Consider the following 24,707-nt stretch of genomic DNA (forward strand, 5'->3'; position numbering starts at 1 on the left):
TAAATCGCAACCCTTTCCCATCCACTAGCTCAATACATAAGATTGACCACTTCCCTAAGCATATCCAAAATGAGACCAAATTATAAGGCACTAATACACTAAGTTATGTATGTTATGAGTACCTTATCTTGTGATAAGTCTGTAGAGTATGAGGCCTCATAACTATTACTTTTGATATGGCTTGTAGGTAGTCTAGTTTAATTTGCACCTGGGCTAGTGTTGGAGTACTGCAATGTGTGCAGCAGTGAAAACATATGCAGCCAATATCTGTTCCATTAGGGTACGGCCCAGGATGGGAACATTTAGAAGACAGCGTTCCATTAACAGACAACAATGTTTACTGGTGATCCTCACAAGGAGCTTTCCAATTTCCTGCCAAAAGAGTTTTATTATAGGGCAGGACCACCAAATATATAGAAATTCTCCTTGATTTCCACAGTTCCTCCAACAGCTACCTGATACGACTCCAAAGATCTGTTTAAATTTTGTTTGGTATGTAGTACCACATATTTTTAATCCTCTCTGGTCAACATTCTTTATATTTTTATTTTTCATCACATTTTACATCACCAATTCACATTCACACATTTCTTGTTGAATCCCATTTTCCTATTTCATAATTTATTTTGGATCACCCTTCATTTACATCCATTATTTTTCATCATTCACATTGAGAAATTAGGTTCTTACCTGCTAATTTTCTTTATTTTAGACTCTCCAGACCGGCCCAGTTCACTGATGGATAATAGCTCACCATGACCAGCAGGGAGACAGACAAAACCTTTTGGCTGTAATACAAGTAGCTGTGCTTCCCCCTAATATACTCAGTCTGCCAAAAAGCCAAGCAGAGCTAAGAAGTACTAAGTATAACAGTATCAACACTCCAAACAGGAGTAACAACTAACATAGAACAATACTGTTGGAAATTGCATAGAAAAAGCCCCTTCAACAAAAGTCCCCACAGCTTGCCAGCTACGCCAGCTGAGCCAAAGCTGCTGTTCTTTTTAATCTCCCCGATCCTAGAAAAATACTAGAACCCATAGAAAAAACAACACTCTTCACAAGAGAAAGCCTGTAACTCAGAAACGCGTCTTGCAGAAATAATAGCCACCAGGAAAACCGCCTTGAGAGTAAGGTCCTTCAACGAGCAGGAATCCGATTGAGATCCCAGGCCAGAACCGAAAGTCGCACTGCAGGCCGAAGCAATTTGGCTGCCCTCAAAAAGCGAACCACATCCGGATAAAAAGTTAAACGCTTACCCTGCTGCAAACTGCGAAACGCAGACAAAGCTGAAGTTGACCCCATAGAGAAGATCAGACCAGGCCCCTCTTCAGACCATCCTGCAAGAACTTCAAGATGTGAGGCAGAGAGGCAAAAATGAAACCACTCCACGTGCAGCACACCACTCCTCAAAAATACGCCAAACACGCACATAAGCCCAAGAAGTGGAAAGCATCCAGGACCCCAAGAGTGGAGATCAATTTATCCGAATAACTTTTTTTACCTAGGCGCTCCCTCTCAAGAGCCAAGCCGTAAGACAAAAAAGGACCTGGATCGAACATTGCAATGGGGCCCCTGAGTCAGAAGATTGGGCAAGAGGTGTAGTGGGAGAGGATCTGCCACGAGAAGATGAGCCTAATCCACTTACTATGGGTACCTGGGCTAGTCCAAAGCCACCAGGATCATGCAGCCGGGGTGCCAAGCAATGCGAAGAACTACTCTGCCCACCATCGGCCACGGAGGAAACACGTACAGGAGGCCCTCCACCAGCCAAGGCTGTACCAGAGCATCCAGCCCCTTGGCCTGAACATCCCGACACCAACTGATGAATGTAATGTAATGTAATTTATTTCTTATATACCGCTACATCCGTTAGGTTCTAAGCGGTTTGAAGAAAATATACATTAAGATTATAAATGAGAAGTAAGAAGGTACTTAAAAATTCCCTTACTGTCCCGAAGGCTCACAATCTAACTAAAGTACCTGGAAATTAATAAAGAAGAGAAAATAAAGATGGTTGAAAAAAGAAAAATTCTATGTGAATTTATAGGATGGAAATTAAACTGACAGTGAAGAACTGTATGAAAAATACATATGGAATGCAGTTAGAGAGGGTAGGTTACAATCTATTTATGGTATTTGTTTAATTGGACGGTGTTAAGGTGGGTAATTTGGGGGAAGGTTATCTGAAGGTAGGTGAATCTTCTGGAGGTAAAAGAAGAGGGGTTAAGATATTTGGATGAATTTTTTGAAAAGCAGGGTTTTGATTTCTTTTCTGAATGTTTTGAAGTTGTCTGATATTGTCATAAGATTGGAGATGGAATGGTTGATTTTTGCTGCTTGTGTTGCCAGAAGGTTGTCAAACATTTTCTTGCGTTGTGTGCCTTTGAGTGGGGGGAAGGCGAAAGGGTTCGAGGTTCTTCTGTGTCTTGAGGTGGAGATTTGGTTTAAGCGGTTGTTTAGATAGGAGGGGGAAGAGCCGTGTAATGCTTTGAATATCAGGCAGTAGAATTTGAATTGGATTCGTGCTTGTATGGGTAGCCAGTGAGAGTCTAAGAAGGCAGTTGTTATGTGATCATATTTTTTGAGTGAGTAGATCAATCTGAGGGCGGTGTTTTGTATGGTCTGGAGTTGTTTTATCATAGTGGCTGGACAAGGAAGATATAGGGAGTTGCAATAATCCAGCAGACCTAAGACTAGGGATTGGACGATTAGTCTAAATTGTGCTTGGTCAAAGAATTTTCTGATTTTACGGAGATTTCTCATGGTTAGAAAAGCTTTCTGGGTTGTTTTGTTGATCTGGGGCTGCATTGTGCAACATCTGTCTATCGTAACTCCTAGGAGTTTTAGTTCGGGTTGTATTGGGTATTTGGTATTTTTGATTTTCAGTTCAGTGATGAACCGGGGTGCTTTGGCATTGACACTTGTGGCCATCAGGTTCAGGACCGGGTGACCCCAAATCTGCACAATCAACTAGAAGGCTGTGGGACCGAGACACCAATCTCCGGGATCTAGCACATGATGACTGAGGAAGTTCGCATGGACATTCTCCACTCCCGCTATGTGAGAAGCTGAGATGTCCAGAAGATGTCTCTGCCCAAACCAAAGCAGCCTCCTGCGCCACCAGACAACTCCTGGTCCCCCCTGATGAAGGCCTAAGTTTACAGCCTAAAATCTTTGGATATGCAAAAAGGAATTGTAACCTATTTGCATACCTGAAGATTTTAGGCTGTAACCTTAGGTCTTATTTAGACAGGTACATTAGATAGATTGTGAGCCCGCCTTTGCTTCCTTTGAGAAGCAGCACTTAGACACAGGGCCCACTGTAACAGACTATATTATTGCAGCATTGCATCCAATTTATAGCATATTTCCTGTATAAATTTCACATTGTATCTTTGATCCAGTTGAAATCCAGAAAATGGACAATCACAGTTTAGAATAAAAATGTCTCTTCTCTATCACTTACCTTTGCTAACTGCATAATCTTGCATACTTATCCAGAGACTGTGAGCTGGTTCTTTAGTAGACCCCAAAGCCAAATCGATGAAGACAGCAACTTCTGGTCGTAACTTATAATCAAATGGCTTCTGTTCCTCATTTCCAGAAAGTGCCACTTCTAGCAGACAACTCATGCATTTATCTATAATCAGAACATGAAAGCCTACTTTAATTATTTCTAAGATAATTAAAAATAAATGGTGCTAAAAACTGGATTATATGACAGAATCATCCACAATAGGAGTAATGTGTTTCAGACAGAGAACTGCTTAAGGGAAAGGCATACACTATGAAGGATAGCAGATACTCACCTGTAGCAGATGTTATCTGAGGACAGCAGGCAGATATTCTCACTTGAGGGTGAGGTCATCTACAGAACCCTGACACGGACAGTCAAAAAAGTGTACTGTCACTTTAAATCTTTAAGACTGACTGTATCACATGTGTGCTGGTGCTTTCCTGCCCGACTGCAGCTCGCAGGACAATCAGATCAGTAAAAAAGCTAACTAGGGAAGGTGGGAGGGTTGTGAGAATATCTGCCTGCTGTTCTTGGATAAAACCTGCTACAGATGAGCAACTATGCTTTATCCAAGGACATGCAAGCAGTATATTCTCACATATGGGACTCCCTAGTAGCCAGGATCATGCCTCTGAGAAGAGGATTATTGACAATAATCATGAGCCTGGGGAAAGAAAAGGGTTGGAGGGAAGTTGACATCTAAGTGGAGAATAAATTCTGTAAAATTTCTTGGCCAAACCAACCATTCCATCTGGAAAGATCCTCCAAATAGTGGGATGTGAAGGTTTGAATTGAGGACTAAGTGGTTGCTTTATATATGTCCTCAATGGGAGTGGAACGTAGATGAGCCATTGCTCAAATGTTATGTGCAGTGACACTGCTTTCAAGTGTCAACCCAGCCCAGTCCAAGCATAGCAAAAAGGGACACAGTTCACCAGCCATGTAGAGATGGTTCTCTTGATGACAGGAGCTCCTAGCCTATTTGGATTAAAAGACAGGAACAGTTGAGTGAAAGTCCTTATGAGGTTTGGTCCAATCTAAGTAAAAAGCAAGAGCACATTTATAGTCCAATATGAGGAGAATGTGGTCTTGGAAAAAAGACAGGAAGAACTATAGACTTTTTCAGATGAAATTCTGAGACAATTTTCAGGAGGAACTTGGGATAAGTGCAAAGAACCACCCTATCATGATAAAATGTTGTACTTGTATAAAGATAGATCTGAAACAAGTGTTTGAAGTTCACCGACTCAACATGCAGATGTGAGAGATATGAGGAATACTACTTTCCAAGTGAGATGCTTGAAGGATTAAGTTGAGCATGGTTCAAATAGAGGCTACATCATAGTGGAAAGTACAACATGAAGATCCCAAATCACTAGAGGCGGCTTGAGAGGTGGCTTGGTATGGTAAAGGCCTTTCATGAATCTTGAAACCAAATGATGTTCAGACATTGGCTTTTTGTACAGTGATATATGAAAAGCACTAATAGCACCAAGATGAACTCTGACTGAAGTAGTCTTGAGACCAGAGTTGGAAAAGTGTAGAAGATAGATCAGAACCAATGGAAGAGGTCAAGTGATGGGGTCTAGTGAGTGAAGATTACACCTGACTGTTAAAGAGAGTGCACTTGAAACAATAACACTGTGTGAAAGGTTTTCTAGAAGTTGTAATGATAGCTGACACTGGTGCAGAGAGTGTGAAAGCATCTACTTGCTAATGAATGTAGATTAGAATGGAGGAGAGAGTCTTTATTCTGTGTCAGATTTGAAGTGTGATGGGTTCCTTTACCCTGAGTTGTAGGAAAAGAGGGAACCCTGGTTGACATAGTCACTGAGGTGCTATAAGAATCATGGTGATTAGTTTCTGTCAAAGTTTGAGTAGAACTGGAGGGATAGCATAAAGAAACCTGCCCCTCCAGTCGAGAAAGAAGGCATCCGACTCCAGATATCTGGAGTGTAGATTCTGGAACAGAAGGTTGAAAGTTTTTTGTTGAGGGGGAATGCAAAAAAAAGGTCTACCTCCGGGATCCACAGTCTGAGAATATTTGGCACAATATGGTTGAGTTGAGTGACCATTTGTGTAGTTGTAGGAGTCTGCTCAATTTTTCTGCTAAGATGTTTTGCTTCCCTGCTAGGTAAACTTCTGTCAAAAATATGTTGTGAGGAATCACCCAGGACCAGATTCAGAGAGCTTCTTGGCATAATGGGCTAGACCCTGTGACTTCTTGTTTGTTTAGATAGTACATGGCTTCTTGGTTATTTCAAATTCAAGTTTATTATAAATTTGATTAATCGCTTATTCAAAATTCTAAGCGATGTATAAAACAATAAAATTACAAATTTCTGAGGGAAACAAAACAAACAAATATAACTAACCTGACAAAACATATTAAACAAAAGGAAAAGTTGGGGAAGAAATACAAGTTGTTGATAGTAAATAAGCCACATATGGGAAAAAAAACAATAGGAGGGGAGAGAGCAGTGTGCTTCAAAAAAGTTGGGAAACAGGATTCAATTGAGGCTCCTAATCAAGCTTTCTAGCTATCAAATGCATCTTTAAAAAGAAAGCTTTTTAACTTGCTCTTGAATCTGTCTAGATTGCGTTCTTCCCTTAAATAAATAGGGAGGGAATTCCATGTTTGGGAGGCTGTGACAGAAAAGATTAATTGCCGCCATGTGTTAATGTTTTTGAGTTAGGGAACAATTAATAGATGTTGGCCATTTGAACTCAGTAATCTTGTTGAGGTGTAGGGTGTAAATTGTTGAGGTATAGGGTGTAAATTATTATGAATGAAGGTGGGAGTTTTATAAAGAAGAGATTTGAGACTTAGCAGACAATTTATATGTTATGCGGTGAGCAACTGGGAGCCAATGCACTTTCTTAAGGAGAGGTGTCTGTTCAAATGAGTACTATCTGATTGAGGAGATAATCTTGAAATGTGCAGAAGGCATTGCGAATTGCTCAAAGCTCTAGGAGATTGATGTGTAGAGATTTTTCTTGAATGGACCAGGTGCCTTAAGTGTGGAGGCCATCAAGTTGAGCTTCCCAACAGAGTATGGAAGCATCCATTATTAATGTTTTCTGATGCACTGGAGTATGGAAAAGGAGGCCTCTGGAAAGACTTGGCTGGTGATAACCACCAAAGAAAAGATAAACAAAGGGCTTATGTCACCTGGATTTGTTGAGATAGAGTTCCAGTGGCTTAAGACCACTGGGTCAGGAGTGTCCATTGAGGCTCCCTGAGATGTAGATAGGCAAAGAGAGACAAGCAAATTGTAGAGGTCAAGTGGTCCAGGAGACACATCATTTGGTGTGCAGAGATGAGTTGGAGCAAGGAGATGTGTATGAGATGTGTTGAGCCTTTGTTGAGGTAGAAAAGCATGAGACTGAGTTGTGACTAGAACTATTTCATCAAACTCAAGAGCTTGAGTGGGTTAGAGATGAGACTTCTCGTAATTCACTGCAAATCTGAGAAGTTCTGGTAGTTGAGTTCATGGCCTGTTGAGCTTGTTGAGGCATTGGAGCCTTGATTAACCAGTTGTCCAGGTAAGGGAACACATGAAGGTTGGACTAATATAGAAGTGCAACTACTACCACTATGCATTTTGTGAATACTCTGGGAGCTGATGCCAGCCCAAATGGCAGTACTCTGTACTAGAAGTGGCATGTGCCCACTTGAAAGCAAAGATATTACCTTTGGGCTGGGACAATGGAAATGGGTGTGCAGTCTTCCTTGAGGTCTAGAGAGCAGAGCCAATCATTTTTCTCTAGCAGTGGTAATAAGAGTTCCCAGAGAGACCATGCAAAATTTCTCCTTCACCAAGTATTTGTTGAGAGTGCAGAGGTTTAGAATTGGGCGTAGATCTCTGGACTTCTTCGGTATGAGAAAATATTTTGAGTAGAACCCTTAGCCCTCTCCTGCAGAGGTACTTTTCTATGGTATAGAGCTGTAGGAAGGCTGAAAGTTCCTGGTGAGGGAGGATTTTCTGATAGGAGTTGAAACTCCACTCTCTTGGAGGAGGATTTGGAGGCGTTTTCTGTAAACAAAGTGCATAGCTCTGATTCACCACTTGGAGGAGTCAGCGATCTGTTATCAGGGACCATTGATGAAAACAGTGGGTGAGTCAAACCCCTATGGGGCGAGTCTGAGGTAAGGGTTGAGAAATGTTGACAATTCTCTCTAGCATGGAGTAAAAAAGATAGTTGTTGCTTGGACTGAGGCTATGACTGAGACTTTTGTGTTTTTTGCTGCCTGGGACACCTCCAAGTAGAAACTCGAGTGGATGAGGAATGCTGGCTATATGCTGGAATAATAAGTGGTTTTAGTGCAATACCAGTGTGTTAGTTGTTAGTTCTAACACCAACCCTTCTTAAATGATAGCAAAGATAAACAAGGTTGGAATATTCAAAAGTAAATGGTTTTTCTAAAATACCTCAGCCCCACCACTCCACCGCTATGTTAGCTTCAAAACAGCGGGAGATTTACGTGGTAAATGCCACGTAAATCTCCCGCTGTTTTGAAGCTAACATAGCGGTGGAGTGGTGGGGCTGAGGTATTTTAGAAAAACCATTTACTTTTGAATATTCCAACCTTGTTTATCTTTGGAATAATAAGTGGAACACCTAGAAGTATTGGAATATTTTCTTGGCGGTTGAGACTAGGTTGTCTTCGCTCTTTTGTGTTGCTTCCTCTTACAATCACCAAATAAATCATCTCCTAAACAGGGAATGTTTGAAAGGCAATTTTGTACATTGGCATCGAGATCAGAGATTACGAGCCACGCTTGCCTGCGAATGGTAATAGACACTGCTGATATACAAGAAACAACGTCAAAGGCATCAAAGGTGGAAAACACCATTTTATTTTATTTTTTGTTTCTAGCAGGTCATTTGAGAGATGTTGGTAGAAATTGAGGTGTTCTGAAGGTATATATTGTTCACAGAGAGACATTTTTTGGATGTGACTTCATGTAAAATGTGATATAAAAGTTGTAGTTCAAAATTCTGCTGGTCAGCATGGAATTTTGGAACACTCTGCATCCAAACTTATTGAGTGTTCTGCCTTCTCTCCCAGGTGGAGTGCTTGTATAAGTTCTGGAACTGTTTGCCTTTTTCAAAGCAGACTCCACAACTAAGGACTGGTAAGATTAGGTTCTATATGAAGTATCGAGCTTGAGTGGAGTTACTGGGACAGAAAGCAGTGCTTTTCAGTTTTTAAATAAAGGCCACTCCTTGTAGTTTAAAGTGTCTATCAGCTCTGCTCAAGGTTCTATTTCTGGATTCCATATTTACTGGAAGTGACTGACTCATCTGTCTGATAAATTTAGTAAAAAGAGACAGACTTTCTGATGGGGACCTTCTGCGAGGAGGTGAAGGAGATGGATCTGAAGATATTCCATAGGACTCCTCTTCAGATAAGTTTGGATAATCAGAAGAAGATCGATGAGAAGTCTGAAACATAGTCTTCAACATCAGGTCCTGTGGATGGAGAATGTCGAGGCAAGTATTGAGATGAACACTTAAATGAGCATTTAGGAAACATCAAGGTAAGCATTGAGGAGAATGTCGCTGTGAACATTTCGAGATGAGTATCGAGAATGTGACGAAGAGGTGCACTGTCTGGAAGATGAAGTATGTCTCTTCATTCGGAATCTTCAATGCTTTGGTATCAGAGAATGGTCCCTCGATGTAGTCTTTGGGCGTTGTGGGGAAGTAGAATATCAGCTCCCATATAAATAAATTTTATTATGGTGTGTTACACTGAGCTTTTCTTCTGCTTTCTTTCTCATTTTGCTCCTTGTTGTTTGAGCATTTTATATCTCCTTTGTGTTTTTGCTGGAAAGCAGGTTAAAGTATGTGTGGTGAGAAACATGGTTCTTTGAGTTTGTCTGGCAGGATCTATTGTTTTGCTTTAAATATGGGTGACCTGGGCCTGAAACGAATGGTGCGTGAGGCTACTGTGTTACTGATGCTAATACCTTCTAAGAAGCTGCTGTTATAGGCAGCTGGTCAGACTTGCTTAATAGGTGTGGCAGCCCTATTTTGCATGCTCAGGAAGAGGGGGAGGGGGTTGGTGCCAGCTCATCCCTTGCCTCAGGCAGCAGATTGCCTTGAGCAGCCCCTGGATGACATCATCCACAGAGCCCGATATGGACAGTCCCAAAGTGTAATGTCACTTTAACTTCTTAGAAGTCTCTAGACGACCAGTATCGTGCATGTGCAAGTGCCTTCCTGCCCAACATGGAGTAAGAAGCCAACTAGGGGAGATGGGAGGGTTGTGAAAATATCTGCCTGCTGTCCCTGGATAACACCTGTTACAGGTAAGTAACTGTGCTTTACCCAGGACAAGCAGGCAACATATTCTCACAGATAGGACTCCCTAGCTAACAAGAAAGGGATGGAGAGAAGTTGGCATTCAAATAGAAAAAATAAATCTTGTAGAACTGCTTAGCCGAATCAACTATGCCATCTGGAACAAGTATCCATACAGTAATGGTATGTGTAGTTGTGTATTGAGGAATGGTTATTGTAGAAATGTTTTCAATGGTAAGAAAGAAGAAAGGTACCAAAGATGCAATTGGTCATACCTTGTATGATGCTAATGACCTTCCAGTAGCAGCTCAGCCTGAGCAGAGCAGAATAATATGCAGGAACTCTGTGTTTTTATTTGGGGTGTTTTTTTCTTTTTAGAAACACCATGTATAGACCCTAGTGCTACCATTGTGAGCTGTATTAACACTGAGACTGTTCACAAAATGCTTGGTGACAGTAGCTGCAACTCTTGCTTATGCATTCTTACATAAAAGAATTGTCCTTTGTACTCATCCCAAATTCCTGCCTAGTTTCAGAATGTCATCTCAATCACTCTAATGTCCACTTATTGGTGTCACAGGATTCAAAACAGTTTGTCTGCCAAGACACTGTTCTCGATCACCAGATATATGGCAGAAGCTTGTTATGAAGTTTTGAAAATACAAATGACCTGGACCATGTATTTTCCATACTCCTTCCCTCTGGACACTAATGAGAGGACTTTCTCAGCCTTGCATCAAGAAAGAGAGTTCAACAAACCCTATTCGACAAGTGCATGCCCATGAAGAGCAGGTTGGATGCTATGCAGAAAGAAACCATAGCATTGTAAACAACCTCTACCCACAGACTCACCCACAGGGCACCAACAAGTGAGCCATTGGATTCATAGTCAAAAGGGTCAAGAGTTCCACCAATATGATGAGGAACATGCTGATTCTTGAATCTCAAAGCCTTCTGAACTCTGTACATACATAATAGATGAGCAGAGAGAACAGTCTCCCACAGTCTCATCTGTATGTCTTTCAGGATTCTGTGACCAGTGTCAAGGGTAATCAAGACAATCTTGATGTTGATGCATCCCCTGTATCTGATATTGATGGATTGGTCTTATCACCAAAAAGATCAGTTGGGTCACAGGCATTGCAGGCATCAGGAATGGGTATCCTATGGATATGGTCCTATTGCACCAGGGAAAAAAAACAAAACACATTTTGAAGCTATTGGGGGGTTTCTTTTGGGAAATATTGTCTGGAAAAATAGCTGCAGCAAAAACAACTTGATGACAAAAATTCTTCAGTGAGTAGCTGGAGACCTAAAAACAGGCCAGACTAAGCAACACAAAAAAATGACAGAAATCCTCACTAGGAACTACAAACACTTCCAAAAAGCAACAGGACTTACAGGAAGAATGAAGAACCCTAAAAACTTAAGTGCTGAGGCATCCATGATGAAAAAGAGGTCTAACCAATTCCAAGGAAAAGTTTCAGATTTATTAAAATGTGACGTATCATTTATTATAAAATATCTAAGCAGTAACATCAAACTCAATTATGAAATAAAACACTGATTAAATTAGAAAGAGGCGGTCCTGATTGACAGCAGCAGGTGGGAACAGGCTTACATGCACTTTGGGTTTACTCAAACATTTCTGGAAAAGTTGCTGTGGTACTTCTTCCCATGCTGGATGACATTACCCATATGCGAGGATTTTATAGTCTTGCTTTCCTTGGAGAATATAAACCAACACTCACATTTAAAACAATTTCCTACATTACCTAACTGAGGGATATCCATTTCTACTCCATTGCCAAACAAAGGTGTTTTCAACCAGTAAGCTGTATCTTGTTCTTCAGGTGAAAGAGGAGAACCCTGGAGCATTCCGCCAAGACATCGTCCAATAAGAAGAGCAACAGTCCTCTCTAGATCAACAAGCCATACCCAAGACTGGGCAGGCTGTGGTAAGGACAGCCCAGCAGGATCAATAAATTCTAATCCACCTACAATTGTAATTTGAGCATTAATAGAGATACTTTCAGTCTTTTAAACATTTAAGTCATTCTAAATGCAAAAATAAAATGGAGGTGGTTACCTTTAATGGGGGCTATCCACAGATAAAAGAGTAATGCAGCCATGCTTCCTGGTGTTGCCACCGACGTGTGCCAGAGCTTTCTTCCAGCTCAGGGAAGTCTCTTAGATTTCTAAGCCTGTACAGATCACAAGACCCTCCTTATCCATATTTTAACAATCCAGCGGAGTTGTTCACAGGGTTGTAGTCTGCTATTGCCCTTACAATTATCTTTGCTGTGTTAATTTCTCAGATTTATTTTGAGGGGGAAGGGTAAGTGTGGTTGTATTCTCATGCTGTCTATGAAGAACCCTCATTACTGACTGCTTTCTCAGCAAACAAACAGAAGGATAAAAGCACACTTCAAGGTGAGTTACTGTGATTGACGGCCTGAGAATGAAATAGATGGTGGCAAATTTTTTCATGCTGTCTGGAGAGATTAGTAGACAAAATAGTTAAGCCAGGTTGCTTGCCCAAAGACTTCAGCTCAAATGGAGGAATGATCACAACAGTGGTGCTTGGAAAAAGTGTATGCTAAGGACAATATGGCTCTTTTACAGATGCCCACATTTCAAACTGTCCCGAGACTAGGGATGAAGATCTGTCTCAGAGTTAATTGGCACCGCATTGGCCTGGCAGCTGAATCTCTGACTGAATGCAGCTATCAGACATTTAGGTGGAAAACATATATTAGTGAGCTAATATATCAGTTAGTTGAGACTATAGGTAACAAATAGTTAAAAATTCTTTCTAAGTTCTCTGGTACCTTGTAGGTAATACTCTAACACTTGTCTGCAATCCACAGAATGGAGCAAGACCTCCAACTAGGTCAGGTGAGAACACAAAGAAGGCTGGCAGAGATGTGGATAAGTTTCGATGGGAACTCGGTAAGAACTTAAGATTGGTCAGAAGGACAACTCTGTTGTGAAATAACTATGTACAAAGAAAAGTACAGCAGCTTATAGCTCACCAATTCTTCTTACTATGTTCTTCCTGTGAGGTGCTTGAATGAGGTGAAGCCTAGTGGTTTGAAAGGACTCTCCATGATCTGTGCAATGATGAAGTTGAAGTCCCAAGCTAGGATAGGAAGTGAATCACAAAATCAGTGGATATGGGGAGAGTGATTTTCCCTTGACTTGGTTATAGTAGGCTGTGATGACTGATATACGGATGCAAACTGAAGAGAATTTTAAGTCCAATTTTAATAGTTGGGGGACAGAACTTTAGACACTGAGTAAGAGAAAGAGTTCCACCTGTGAACCTTAGCTCATGGGGAGCTGCAGACCCATTTAAGCTGGTAAGATTTTCTCATTACAGGTTTCCTGGAAGCCAATCTTACTTCCTTCATCTCTTTTGAAACTGGGAAGTGGTTGTTCATATTCTGCTCAAATGTCCAGGCTGTGAGGGAGAGGCTCTTCAAGTTGGGATGTAAAGCACAGTTACTTACCGTAACAGGTGTTATCCAGGGACAGCAGGCAGATATTCTTAACGCATGGGTGATGTCACCGACGGAGCCCCGGTACGGACACTTTTAACTAGAAAGTTCTAGATGGCCACACCGCACATGCGCGAGTGCCTTCCCGCCCGACGGAGGAGAGCGTGGTCCCCAGTTAAGATAAACCAGCTAAGAAGCCAACCCGGGGAGGTGGGTGGGTCGTAAGAATATCTGCCTGCTGTCCCTGGATAACACCTGTTACGGTAAGTAACTGTGCTTTATCCCAGGACAAGCAGGCAGCATATTCTTAACGCATGGGTGACCTCCAAGCTAACAGAGAGGGAGGAGGGATGGTTGGCCATTAGGAAAATAAATTTTGTAACACAGATTGGCCGAAGTGTCCATCCCGTCTGGAGAAGGCATCCAGACAATAGTGAGTAGTGAACGTGTGAACAGAGGACCAAGTGGCAGCCTTGCAGATTTCCTCGATGGGTGTGGAACGGAGGAAAGCCACAGAAGCAGCCATAGCTCTGACCCTGTGGGCCGTGACAGCACCTTCCAGTGAGAGACCGGCCCGAACATAACAGAACGCAATGCAGGCAGCAAGCCAGTTAGAAAGCGTCCGTTTAGAAACAGGGTGCCCCAGACGGTTGGGGTCAAAGGACAAAAAGAGTTGAGGTGAAGAGCGGTGAGCCCTGGTACGGTCCAGGTAGTATGCAAGGGCCCGCTTACAGTCTAGCGTGTGTAACGCCTGTTCCCCAGGATGAGCATGGGGTTTAGGGAAAAAGACAGGCAATACAATGGACTGGTTGAGGTGAAAGTCCGAGACCACCTTGGGAAGGAATTTAGGGTGGGTACGCAGAACCACCTTGTCATGGTGAAAAATAGTAAAAGGTGGGTCGGCAACCAGTGCATGCAGCTCACTAACCCTCCTGGCAGAGGTGATGGCAATGAGGAAAAGCACCTTCCACGTCAGAAATTTGAGTGAAGTAGTGGCAAGAGGCTCAAACGGAGGTTTCATGAGGGCTGATAAAACCACATTCAGGTCCCAGACGACAGGAGGAGGCATCAGAGGTGGTTTGACGTTGAAGAGGCCTCTCATGAACCGGGAAACCAGTGGATGAGCCGTGAGAGGTTTTCCGAGGATAGGCTCATGAAACGCAGTGATGGCACTGAGGTGGACTCTGATTGAGGTAGACTTGAGGCCAGCGTCGGACAGAGAGAGCAAATAGTCCAGTACAGTTTCCACCGCCAACAAGGTGGGGTCGTGGTGATGCAGGAGACACCAAGAGGAGAACCTGGTCCACTTCTGATGGTAACATTGGAGGGTGGCCGGTTTCCTGGAGGCATCCAAAATGCGACGGACAGGCTGAGACAGATTCTCTGGAGAGGTCAGCCCGAGAGAAACCAAGCTGTCAGGTGGAGCGATGACAGATTGGGATGTAGTAGAGACTGATGCTGCTGCGTAAGTAGAGTAGGAAACACAGGAAGAGGAATGGGCTCCCTGGAGCTGAGCTGGAGCAGGAGGGAGAACCAGTGTTGGCGAGGCCACCGAGGAGCGATGAGAATCATGGTGGCTCTGTCCCTGCGGAGTTTGAATAGCGCCCGCAACATTAGAGGCAGTGGAGGAAAGGCATAGAGGAACCGATCCGTCCAGTCGAGCAGGAATGCATCCGGGGTCAGACGATGAGGAGAGTAGAGTCTGGAGCAGAACTGGGGCAGCTGATGGTTGTGAGGAGCTGCAAAGAGGTCCACCTGAGGAGTGCCCCAGAGAGCAAAGATGGAGTGGAGTGTGGGAGGATCCAAGGTCCACTCGTGAGGTTGAAGGATGCGGCTGAGGTTGTCGGCCAGGGAGTTCTGTTCGCCCTGGATATAGACGGCCTTGAGGAAGAGACTGCGGGCCGTGGCCCAAGTCCAGATGCGGATGGCCTCCTGACAGAGGAGGGGAGATCCGGTGCCGCCTTGCTTGTTTATATAGTACATGGCAACTTGGTTGTCTGTGCACAGGAGAAGAACCTGAGGATAGAGAAGGTGCTGGAAGGCCTTGAGAGCATAGAACATGGCCCTGAGTTCCAGGAAATTGATGTGATGTTGACGCTTCTGAGGGGTCCAGAGTCCCTGGGTGCGAAGATTTCCCATGTGAGTTCCCCATGCATAGGGGGAGGCATCTGTGGTTATGATCATGGAGTGAGGGGGTAGATGAAAGAGTAGACCCCTGGAAAGATTTGAGGAGTTCAACCACCATTGAAGAGATTGCTGAAGAGACGATGTCACAGAGATGGGATGAGAAAGAGGATCCGTGGTCTGTGAACATTGGTTGGCTAGAGTCCGTTGAGGTGTCCTGAGGTGGAGTCGAGCCAGAGGAAGCACATGGAATGTCGAGGCCATGTGGCCCAGGAGGATCATCATTTGCCGAGCCGGAATAGAGCGACAAAGGAGCACCTGACGGCAGAGATGGAGCAGGGTTCGTTGGCGGTCTGAGGGGAGAAACGCCCTCATCAGAGTGGTGTCGAGGACGGCACCAATGAACTGAAGTCGCTGTGTGGGGAGGAGATGTGACTTGGGGTAGTTGATCTCGAACCCCAGGAGATGGAGGAAAGAGATGGTGTGTTGAGTGGCTTGTAGCACAAGCGGAGACGTAGGAGCTTTCACCAACCAATCGTCCAAGTATGGGAACACCTGGAGGTTGTGAGACCTGAGGAAGGCCGCCACCACAATAAGGCACTTGGTGAACACCCTGGGCGATGATGCGAGGCCAAAGGGTAGCACTTTGTACTGATAGTGGTGGTGCTGTACCTGAAATCGGAGGTAGCGACGTGAAGTCAGATGGATTGGAATGTGAGTGTAGGCCTCTTTGAGGTCTAGGGAACATAGCCAATCGTGATGGGAGAGAAGAGGGTAAAGCGTGGCAAGGGAGAGCATCCTGAATTTTTCCTTGACCAGACACTTGTTGAGGTTCCGAAGATCGAGGATGGGACGGAGGTCTCCTGTCTTCTTGGGAACCAGGAAGTAGCGGGAGTAGAATCCCTGACCCCTTTGGTCTGGGGGTACCTCTTCGATGGCATTGAGAAGAAGAAAGGATTGGACCTCCCTCAGGAGAAGGGGGGATTGTGAGGAGTGAGAAACAGACTCTATGGGAGGATTGTCTGGTGGAAGAGTCTGGAAGTTGAGAGAGTAGCCGTGGCGAATGATGTTGAGGACCCACAGGTCTGATGTAATGACCTCCCAACGGTTGAGGAAGAGTTGAAGGCGTCCTCCTATCGGCTGAGGAAGCGGCAATGATGGCGGGAGACTGGCTATGCCCTGGAGAAAAGAGTCAAAAGGGCTGAGATGGTTTTGACTGTGGGAGAGGCTTGGCAGGTTGGTGAGACTGTAAACGTGCCTGAGTTTGGTGCTGCTGACGAGGCCGGCGAGGCTGTTGTTGCTGAGGCGGGTTGAGAGGTCTGGCCGAGAACCTGCGTTGGTAGGAAGACTGCTGTTTGTAGGGGCGAGCAGGTGGAGTCTTCTTTTTAGGTTTGATTAGGGTATCCCACCTGGTCTCGTGTGCTGATAGTTTCTGGGTAGTTGAGTCCAGGGACTCCCCGAATAGTTCATCACCAAGACAAGGTGCGTTAGCCAGGCGGTCTTGGTGATTAATGTCGAGGTCAGAAACTCTCAGCCAGGCCAAGCGCCTCATGGCAACAGCCATGGCAGATGCTCGAGAGGTCAGCTCAAAAGAGTCATAAATGGATCGCACCATAAATTTCCGGAGTTGGAGCAAACTGGAGATTTGTTGTTGGAAAACCGGGATCTTACGCTCAGGGATGTACTTTTGCAAGGAGGAGAGTTGTTGCACCAAATGCTTCATATAGAAGGAGAAGTGGAAGGTGTAATTATTAGCCCTGTTGGCAAGCATGGAATTCTGATAAAGGCGCTTGCCAAATTTATCCATTGTTCTGCCCTCTCTGCCAGGAGGGGTGGAGGCATAAACACTGGAGCCCTGGGTTTTCTTCAAGGTGGACTCCACTAGAAGGGATTCATGGGGTAGTTGAGGTTTGTCGAACCCCGGGATAGGAATGACCCTGTATAAACTATCCAGTTTTCGAGGGGCACCCGGTACCGTGAGAGGATTTTCCCAGTTTTTGTAAAAAGTTTCCCGTAAGATGTCATGGACGGGTAACTTTAAAAATTCTTTGGGAGGTTGTTCGAAGTCCAGGGCTTCCAGGAAAGCCTGGGACTTCTTAGAGTCGGATTCCAAAGGGATCGACAGAGCCGCCGACATTTCCCTGAGAAATTTTGTGAATGAGGACTGTTCAGGTTTGGAACTGGTATCGACCATCGATGGTTCCTTGTCCTTTGAGGAAGCCTCATCATCGGTACCGGGTGGGGATTCTTCCCATAAGTCCGGGTCCCTGACGTCGGTGTGCGCAGGACGGGACGGTGGTGCGGACGGCTCAGTGTGGCGAGTTTTAGAGAGAGATTTGCCAGAGCGCATTGAGACGGTACCGGGGGAGGAAGATCGATGCCGGTCCTGGTCTCGGGGGGACTGGTGTCGGTCTCGATGTCGGGGAGGGTCGGCATCAGAGCGTGTTTGTACTGGAGGATTAAGTGGTTCAGCCGCGAGTACCGGCATGGAGGTGTTCAACGGTACCATCAATGGATGGTGTTGACACCGGCGGTATGGTGCGAGGCTCGGGCCGGTCTGGTACTGGAAGGAGTGGGGCCAAAATTGCGGGCAACAAGTGCTGTTGCAGTTGCTCTTGCAATTGGCTTTGGAGTATGGCCGCAATGCGGTCGTCCAGAGGGGGCATCGGTACCGCTTTTTCTTTGTCGGTACCATAGGTGCCGCTCCATGCCCCGGCGATGAGGATGCCGATGACGAGGCACTCACCGAAATCGGGGCGGAGCGTTTGCGGGGTCGGATTGATGCCGGGAGGACCGGCGTCGCCGGTGTGGCAGGAGGGCGCTCAAGGGAAGTGGAAGGCTTCTTAGCCGGCTTACCTGGTGCCAGCGACCCCGAGGAAGGATCAGGCGTCGTCGAAGTAGTCGGTGCCGACTTTTGCGGTGCCGTTGACGGCGCGGCCGATTCCATGGCAGATCCGGTACCGAAAAGGATATTCTGTTGGATCTGTCTATTTTTCAAAGTACGTTTTTTAAGAGTAGCACAGCGGGTGTCAGCCCGATGCTCTGGACCCAGGCACTGTAGGCACCAATTGTGCGGGTCAGTGAGAGATATTGGGCATGCACACCGCTGGCACTTCTTAAAGCCCGGCTGAGGGGGCATGAAGGGGAATACGGCCTCCGCAAAATCAAAACCGGAGGCCTGTATGGTGGCAACAGGCCCCTCCGGGGCCGGCCCGAAAAATAAAGAAAAAACAAAGTTTTTTTTTTTTTTTTTGCAAGTTAGAACGAAAAACGAAATCCGAAGGAAAAAGAACAAAAAAGGAAGAAAAAAGCATGAGCGGGAAGGCAAAAACAGAGATTTCAACAGCCGTTGAAAGCACATGCGTCTTCTTCGCTCCGTGGAAACGAAAAAAACTGGGGACCACGCTCTCCTCCGTCGGGTGGGAAGGCACTCGCGCATGCGCGGTTCGGCCATCTAGAACTCTCTAGTTAAAAGTGTCCGTACCGGGGCTCCGTCGGTGACGTCACCCATGCGTTAAGAATATGCTGCCTGCTTGTCCTGGGATAATAGGAGGCTATGAAACTGTTAGAAATGAAGGATGGTGACCAAGGAATATCCATTGACTTGTTAGAGCAAGTACTCATAATTGGGACAATCAGACTATGAAACCAAAACAACTAAGTTGGAAAAACAAAGTCATGCACCTGGATAGACACAAGAAATATATATTGACACGATATCCAAAAGAAACATATGAACTGAGCCTCCAATGCAAGACAATCAAATATAATAATAGGAAAATCAAGAAGAAAGGACCCAACACTGTCTATGTTTTGGCAATTTGCCTTCTTCAGGAGTCTTTGAAAAAGGTTCCAATAGGTCCAGTATTTGCAAACAAGCACTGGAGCAGAGTATATTCATGAAACTCTAACCGAATATACTCTGCTCCAATGCTTGTTTACAAATAGTGGACCTGTGTCGGGTCCATTCTATTTAGTTTTCCTATTATATTGGATTACCTTGCATTGGAGGCTCGGTTCATATGTTTCTATTGGATATTGCGTCAATAAAATTTCTTGCGTCTATCCAGATGCATGACTGGTTTTCCCTCTTAGTTGTGTTGGTTTTCTTCTTCCTGAGATTCTTTTCACTTCCTTTTTTTGTGGCTGCAATCAAATTATGACTTCTGCCCTGTCTATATTTTCTAAAGCAAACCTGGCATCAAGGGAAACAGAGGGAATTGTGCCAAAAGCTTTTGTACCACGATATGGGAAAAGTCTTCGTGTTCAGAGGGGGAGTGGCAGCAGTGAGCCTGGTGCTGTGGCCCTGTGTTCTCTGGGCCACTGCCATTGCCAATAAAGAGACTGCTACCGGCTGCATAGCTGAGACTGAGGCCCTTGAGTATTCTGCTGTCTTTGCCTGTGTTGGGCTTAGCTGAGTTTCGGTGGGAAAAGATGTGAATAACATAGCATCACATTCATAGGCAGAGACTAAGAACACTAGTGTTTGCATATAAAAAATTTTTTTTGTATCTCAATAAGGGAAGCTGTGTCTACATTCATCTAAAAAAAGGGAGTCAGTTGATCAGAGGAGGGTCCTAAAGCAGTGCGAGAACCCCTCCACAGGTTCAGAAGTCCAATAGCTTTTTCTGAGCTGGTGGAGAGCTCTGGCATACTGATTCTGTCGGTGACATCACCAGAATACTGTATATGGTTGCATTCTCTTGCTCACATGTGGTGAATCCACACTACAAACAAGTGAACTATCCGTTATGAAAATTAAATATGCACATTCATAGTAGCCAGTTAAACTGCAGAAAATTATAAAACTATAAACTATTCCAACTCCTATTATTTTGTCTAGGCACATCTTTATTTAACATAAATGAACTGTCCTAAGCAGTCCTACTTTGAAACACTAAACTTCGTACTGCAAGCAAACTGCTACTAAACAGTAAAAATTCAAAGGCAGCAATTCTCAATGCAGTCCTCGAGGCACATCCAGACAGTTAGATTTGCACGCACTGCTTTCTTAATATGTAACCTTTCTCATGCATATTCATTATGGATATCCTGAAAACCCAACTGGATGGTTGTGTTCCAAGGACTGGATTGAGAACCACTATTCTAAGGTGATATACATCATAAAAGCTATGCAAAGGTTAGAAAAAACTACAGTATAATTTGAAACATATAATAGATTTTAATAGATTTATTATACCTGAAGATTCAGGGGTTTTTTTCTGTCTCTCTGGTCCCCTTTCTGTCTTTATTTCTGTCTGTCTCTCTCCCTGGCCTCCTTTGTCTGTCTGTATTTCTTTCTGTCTCTCCCCCCTCCCCCACACTTTCCTTTGCAGAAGCAGCAGCGGTATTTCCCTTCCCCTCCAGGGCCCTGTGAAGTAGTAGCAGCATTTTCCCCCACCCCCCCATTCCCTTCTCTCCCCCCCTCCACTTTCCTTTGCAGAAGCAGCAGCGGTATTTCCCTTCCCCTCCAGGTCCCTGTAAAGTAGTAGCAGCATTTTTCCCCACCCCCGCCATTCCCTTCTCTCCCACCCCACTTTCCTTTGCAGAAGCAGCAGCGGTATTTCCCTTCCCCTCCAGGTCCCCTTGCTGCCACAAATGCAGGACTCTACTTTTTGGCGATCATGGTGGCTGATCCTCCTCTTCAGAGCAGCCTGCGATGGTGGCCGGCTTTAGCGAACCTCGCAGGCCGCTCTCCAATTCGGTAACACGTTTCCTCTGACGCGATCCCGTGCGTCAGAGGGAACGTGCTACCGAGGTTAGAGAGCGGCCTGCAAGGTTCGCTAAAGCCGGCCACCATCGCAGGCTGCTCTGAAGAGGAGGATTAGCAGCAGAGCGGTGGCGGCGGCGGCAGCAGCGGCGGCAGCAGCGGCGAGTGAGGGCGGGAGGTGTGTTCCCTGCCGAGGACGCGGGCAGGGAGAGAGCTTGTCTGGCTTCCATGGTGAGTGAGGGCGGGAGGAGGGGAGTGGCCAGAATGTTCCCTGCCGCCGGGTTGGCGGCCACGGATCACACACCACAGCGGCAGGGAACACGAAATCCTAAGTGCGCATGTGCGCTTAGGCCTTTATTATATAGGATATATAAATAAATCAAATCAAAAACTGAATTTCAAGGCTGCCCCACTCCTTATACCAGTGACATCACTGGAAAGGTCTCTGCCTCCATATGCTGATATGATGATATAACCCAATAGTCTAGATTAGTGTTTCTCAACTTTTTCAAGCCAAATACCCCCTAAGCCTAACAAATACCAACCGAGTACCTCGGCCTAAACTCTGCCCGACTCTACCCCCATAATAATAATACTAATTGTAATGCAATTTCTTCCATCCATTTTTCATATACACACAATATACCGTATTTTTCGCTCCATAAGATGCACTTTTTTTCCTGTCGTAAATTTTTCCTGTTTTTAAATTCCCCTTATATCCTGGCGGTCTACGCCACTTCCTGAATGACTGCAGTCAGTTCTCGCGGGACTCACAAGAACTGACGGCAGCCATTCAGGGAGCAGTGCAGGGCCAGGCAGGAGCACGTAAAGCTTGCTCCTGCCGATACACGCTGGACCATCAGGATATAAGGTATCCGGCTCCTGGGCCAGAGTCATCCTTAGATGACTGATACAGTAAAACCTTGGAATGCAAATAACTTGGCTTGCAAGTGTTTTGCAAGACAAGCAAAACATTTTATTAAATTTTAACTTGATATACAAGCAATGTCTTGCAATACAAGTACATACAGTATACAAACATCACAACTGAGCCGATGGTTCTTCTCTCTCCGACGCTGCAAAAGTGTAGTGACTGTTCTAAACAAACAAAGTCTTGCAATATGAGTCCGTATAGTATTTTGTATTAAAGTTTTTGGATTGTGGAACAAATCGTCTGAGTTTCCATTATTTCCTATGGGGAAATTCGCTTTGATATACGAGTGCTTTGGATTACAAGAATACTTCTGGAACGAATTATGCTCACAAACCAAGGTTTTACTTTATTTGTTTGTCTTAGGCTGTGGAGGATCAGCAGCCAAGCTGACCAAAGAATCAGCTCTGCCGATTACCGAATGTAATGGAGGCCGCCCTGCCGGGCTGGTTGAACATCTGATCACCTGCTTCTGTGGAGGGAAATCTAAGCCGGTCGCTACAGCACCCCCCCCCCCCCCCCCCGAAACACACACACACACACACACAAGCTGCACCATACGGAACAAGGATGCTCTAAAAGTGCTAAATTTGCACAATCCTGGCATGGATTCACAAGAGGAGACCCCAAGGACTCCATCCTAGCAGTTTTCTAGGCAAAAATCTAAGTTTTGAAGAGGCAGGGAGAAGAAAGATTGCAAAAAATCCAAGATGGCCACCGTCAGCAAATTCACGCAAATTCACAATTTTAGGATTTTTCAGGAGGGGGACATGGGGAAACATACAGAAATGCAGAAAACTCAATTTTTTAAACTTTCCCGAATGTCTCTCATTAGCTGTCAGCTCCTTGTACTCACTGTGACTGATGCACTGGACTCCACCTGCTCATAGCTCATTCTCAGTAGCTGTAGAAGAATTCACTGCCACCATGCTGGAAATGCTCTCACAAAACTGATCTTCGGGTTGCCAATCAGACTCCACTTTCCGACTATGCCTCCACCCCAGGGGACCACCAGATGTACACCAGGAAGGGCAGAGGCACGAAAGCACAGCCAGCACACTGCGGAACATCATTGAGCCCCCTATGCATGCCTAACAGTCTGCACTCAACCCCTGCTTAACAGAAGGTGAAACTACCTCAGGAACGGCCCTGAGCTCCAGGGATGGCCCTGAGCTCCAAGGAAATCTATGCAGACTGGCTAACAGATACCCAAAAAGGGATCGGCCTATCAGCTAGTCTCAAGCAGGCAGAGCTCCAAAATTGCTTCAAACACGAAATTACCTGAAAAGGGGACGACATGACATCGAACTGGGGAAAGCAGAACACACACAACTGCAGACTTTCTTGCAGAAGGAAAGACTGTAGAGGGCGCTATACTGATCAGTGAAGTACTACAGAGGCAAAGTGAAAAATCTGGAGTGGATTCCTTCTGCAGAGCATGCGAGAATGGGAAAATAACCCTATTGTTTAGAATGTCTCATCTATTGCACTGGAAACAGTGTTTAAAAAACTGTTCTTTCGATGGATTTTAATTGTTCTTACCATGAAGAGGCCACTGCAGCTCTTGGTCCTCCAAGAGAGCAGCAGCTGGTAACAATCTGTTAAGGCAATCAAGTGGTGGTATCAAATCTAGCATATAACTCAATAAAGGCCGGGCCACAGAAACAGGCAGTAATAGCAATGAATTCGCAATCTGACACAGCATACTGCCAGCTGCAGATACATAAATAACATCTAAAAAAAAAAAAAATGAAATGAAATACGCCATTAAGATATACAATGGTAGTACTTTACAAGTTTAAATACAGACTGCCATGCTATTTCACCCACATTGCAAAGATACTTATCTAAAGCAGGTATTCTCCAAGGACAGCAGGTATATATTTTCACAGGTGGGTGATGTCATTCACAGTGTGTACTGCCAATACCACATGCATGCAGATGCCATCCTGCCTGGCATCAGCTCGTGGAATCATCAGTTCATTAAGAAAGCTAATAAGTCAAATAGGGGAGATGGGCAGGTTGTGAGAATATATGCTTGCTGTCCTCAGAGAACACTAGCTATAGGTAAGCATCTTAGCCTTCTCTGAGGACAAGCAGGCATAATATACTTAGATGTGGGACTCTCAAGCAGCCAGGATACATATACACATACACCATATATACTCGAATATAAACCAGAGCCGCCGAGCAGCAGCACCAAAGCACACTCAGCAGCTGAAGCCGGAACTCACAGCAGTGACCGACCAGGATAGCAGTGGGGCAGAAGCACAGAAAGCTCACTCATGCCTGCTACACCTCTGGACTACCAGGGATTCCAACAGCAGAGGTACAATGAATGAGGGCATGGAGGGGGGAAGAGCCTGGGAAGGAGGGAAGGGGGCTGTGTGCACTACCTAGCAGGGAGGGGGCTAGGTGCAGAGCCTGACAGAGGAGGGAGGGAAGGGGGCTGGGTGCAGATCAGGGCAGGGCACTTGAATATTAAGCCGCCCAACTTATATTCGAGTCAACCATTTTTCCTCCTGTATGGGGGAAAAATTAGAGATAGAGAGAGAGATATAAACTAGAGAAAGACACGGTGGCAAAATTTATCACCGTTCCCGTTCCCCA

At 45.0% G+C, this 24,707-nt stretch overlaps 1 protein-coding gene across 4 annotated transcripts in view; it reads right to left on the bottom strand.

The window, feature by feature from the left end:
* HERC1 (HECT and RLD domain containing E3 ubiquitin protein ligase family member 1) overlaps window positions 1-24,707 on the bottom strand; it is a 423,490-nt gene that overhangs the window by 299,761 nt on the left and 99,022 nt on the right. For all 4 annotated transcript variants that reach the window (XM_033919754.1, XM_033919753.1, XM_033919752.1 and 1 more), the window contains exons 17-19: window positions 23,640-23,831; window positions 11,608-11,829; window positions 3,470-3,643 (exon numbers count right to left, since the gene is read on the bottom strand). In XM_033919754.1, coding sequence (XP_033775645.1) covers window positions 3,470-3,643; window positions 11,608-11,829; window positions 23,640-23,831 — 588 coding nt within the window. The remainder of the gene's footprint in view (window positions 1-3,469; window positions 3,644-11,607; window positions 11,830-23,639; window positions 23,832-24,707) is intronic.

This window comes from Geotrypetes seraphini, chromosome 14 (assembly GCF_902459505.1).
Source record: "Geotrypetes seraphini chromosome 14, aGeoSer1.1, whole genome shotgun sequence".
Taxonomy (NCBI): domain Eukaryota; kingdom Metazoa; phylum Chordata; class Amphibia; order Gymnophiona; family Dermophiidae; genus Geotrypetes; species Geotrypetes seraphini.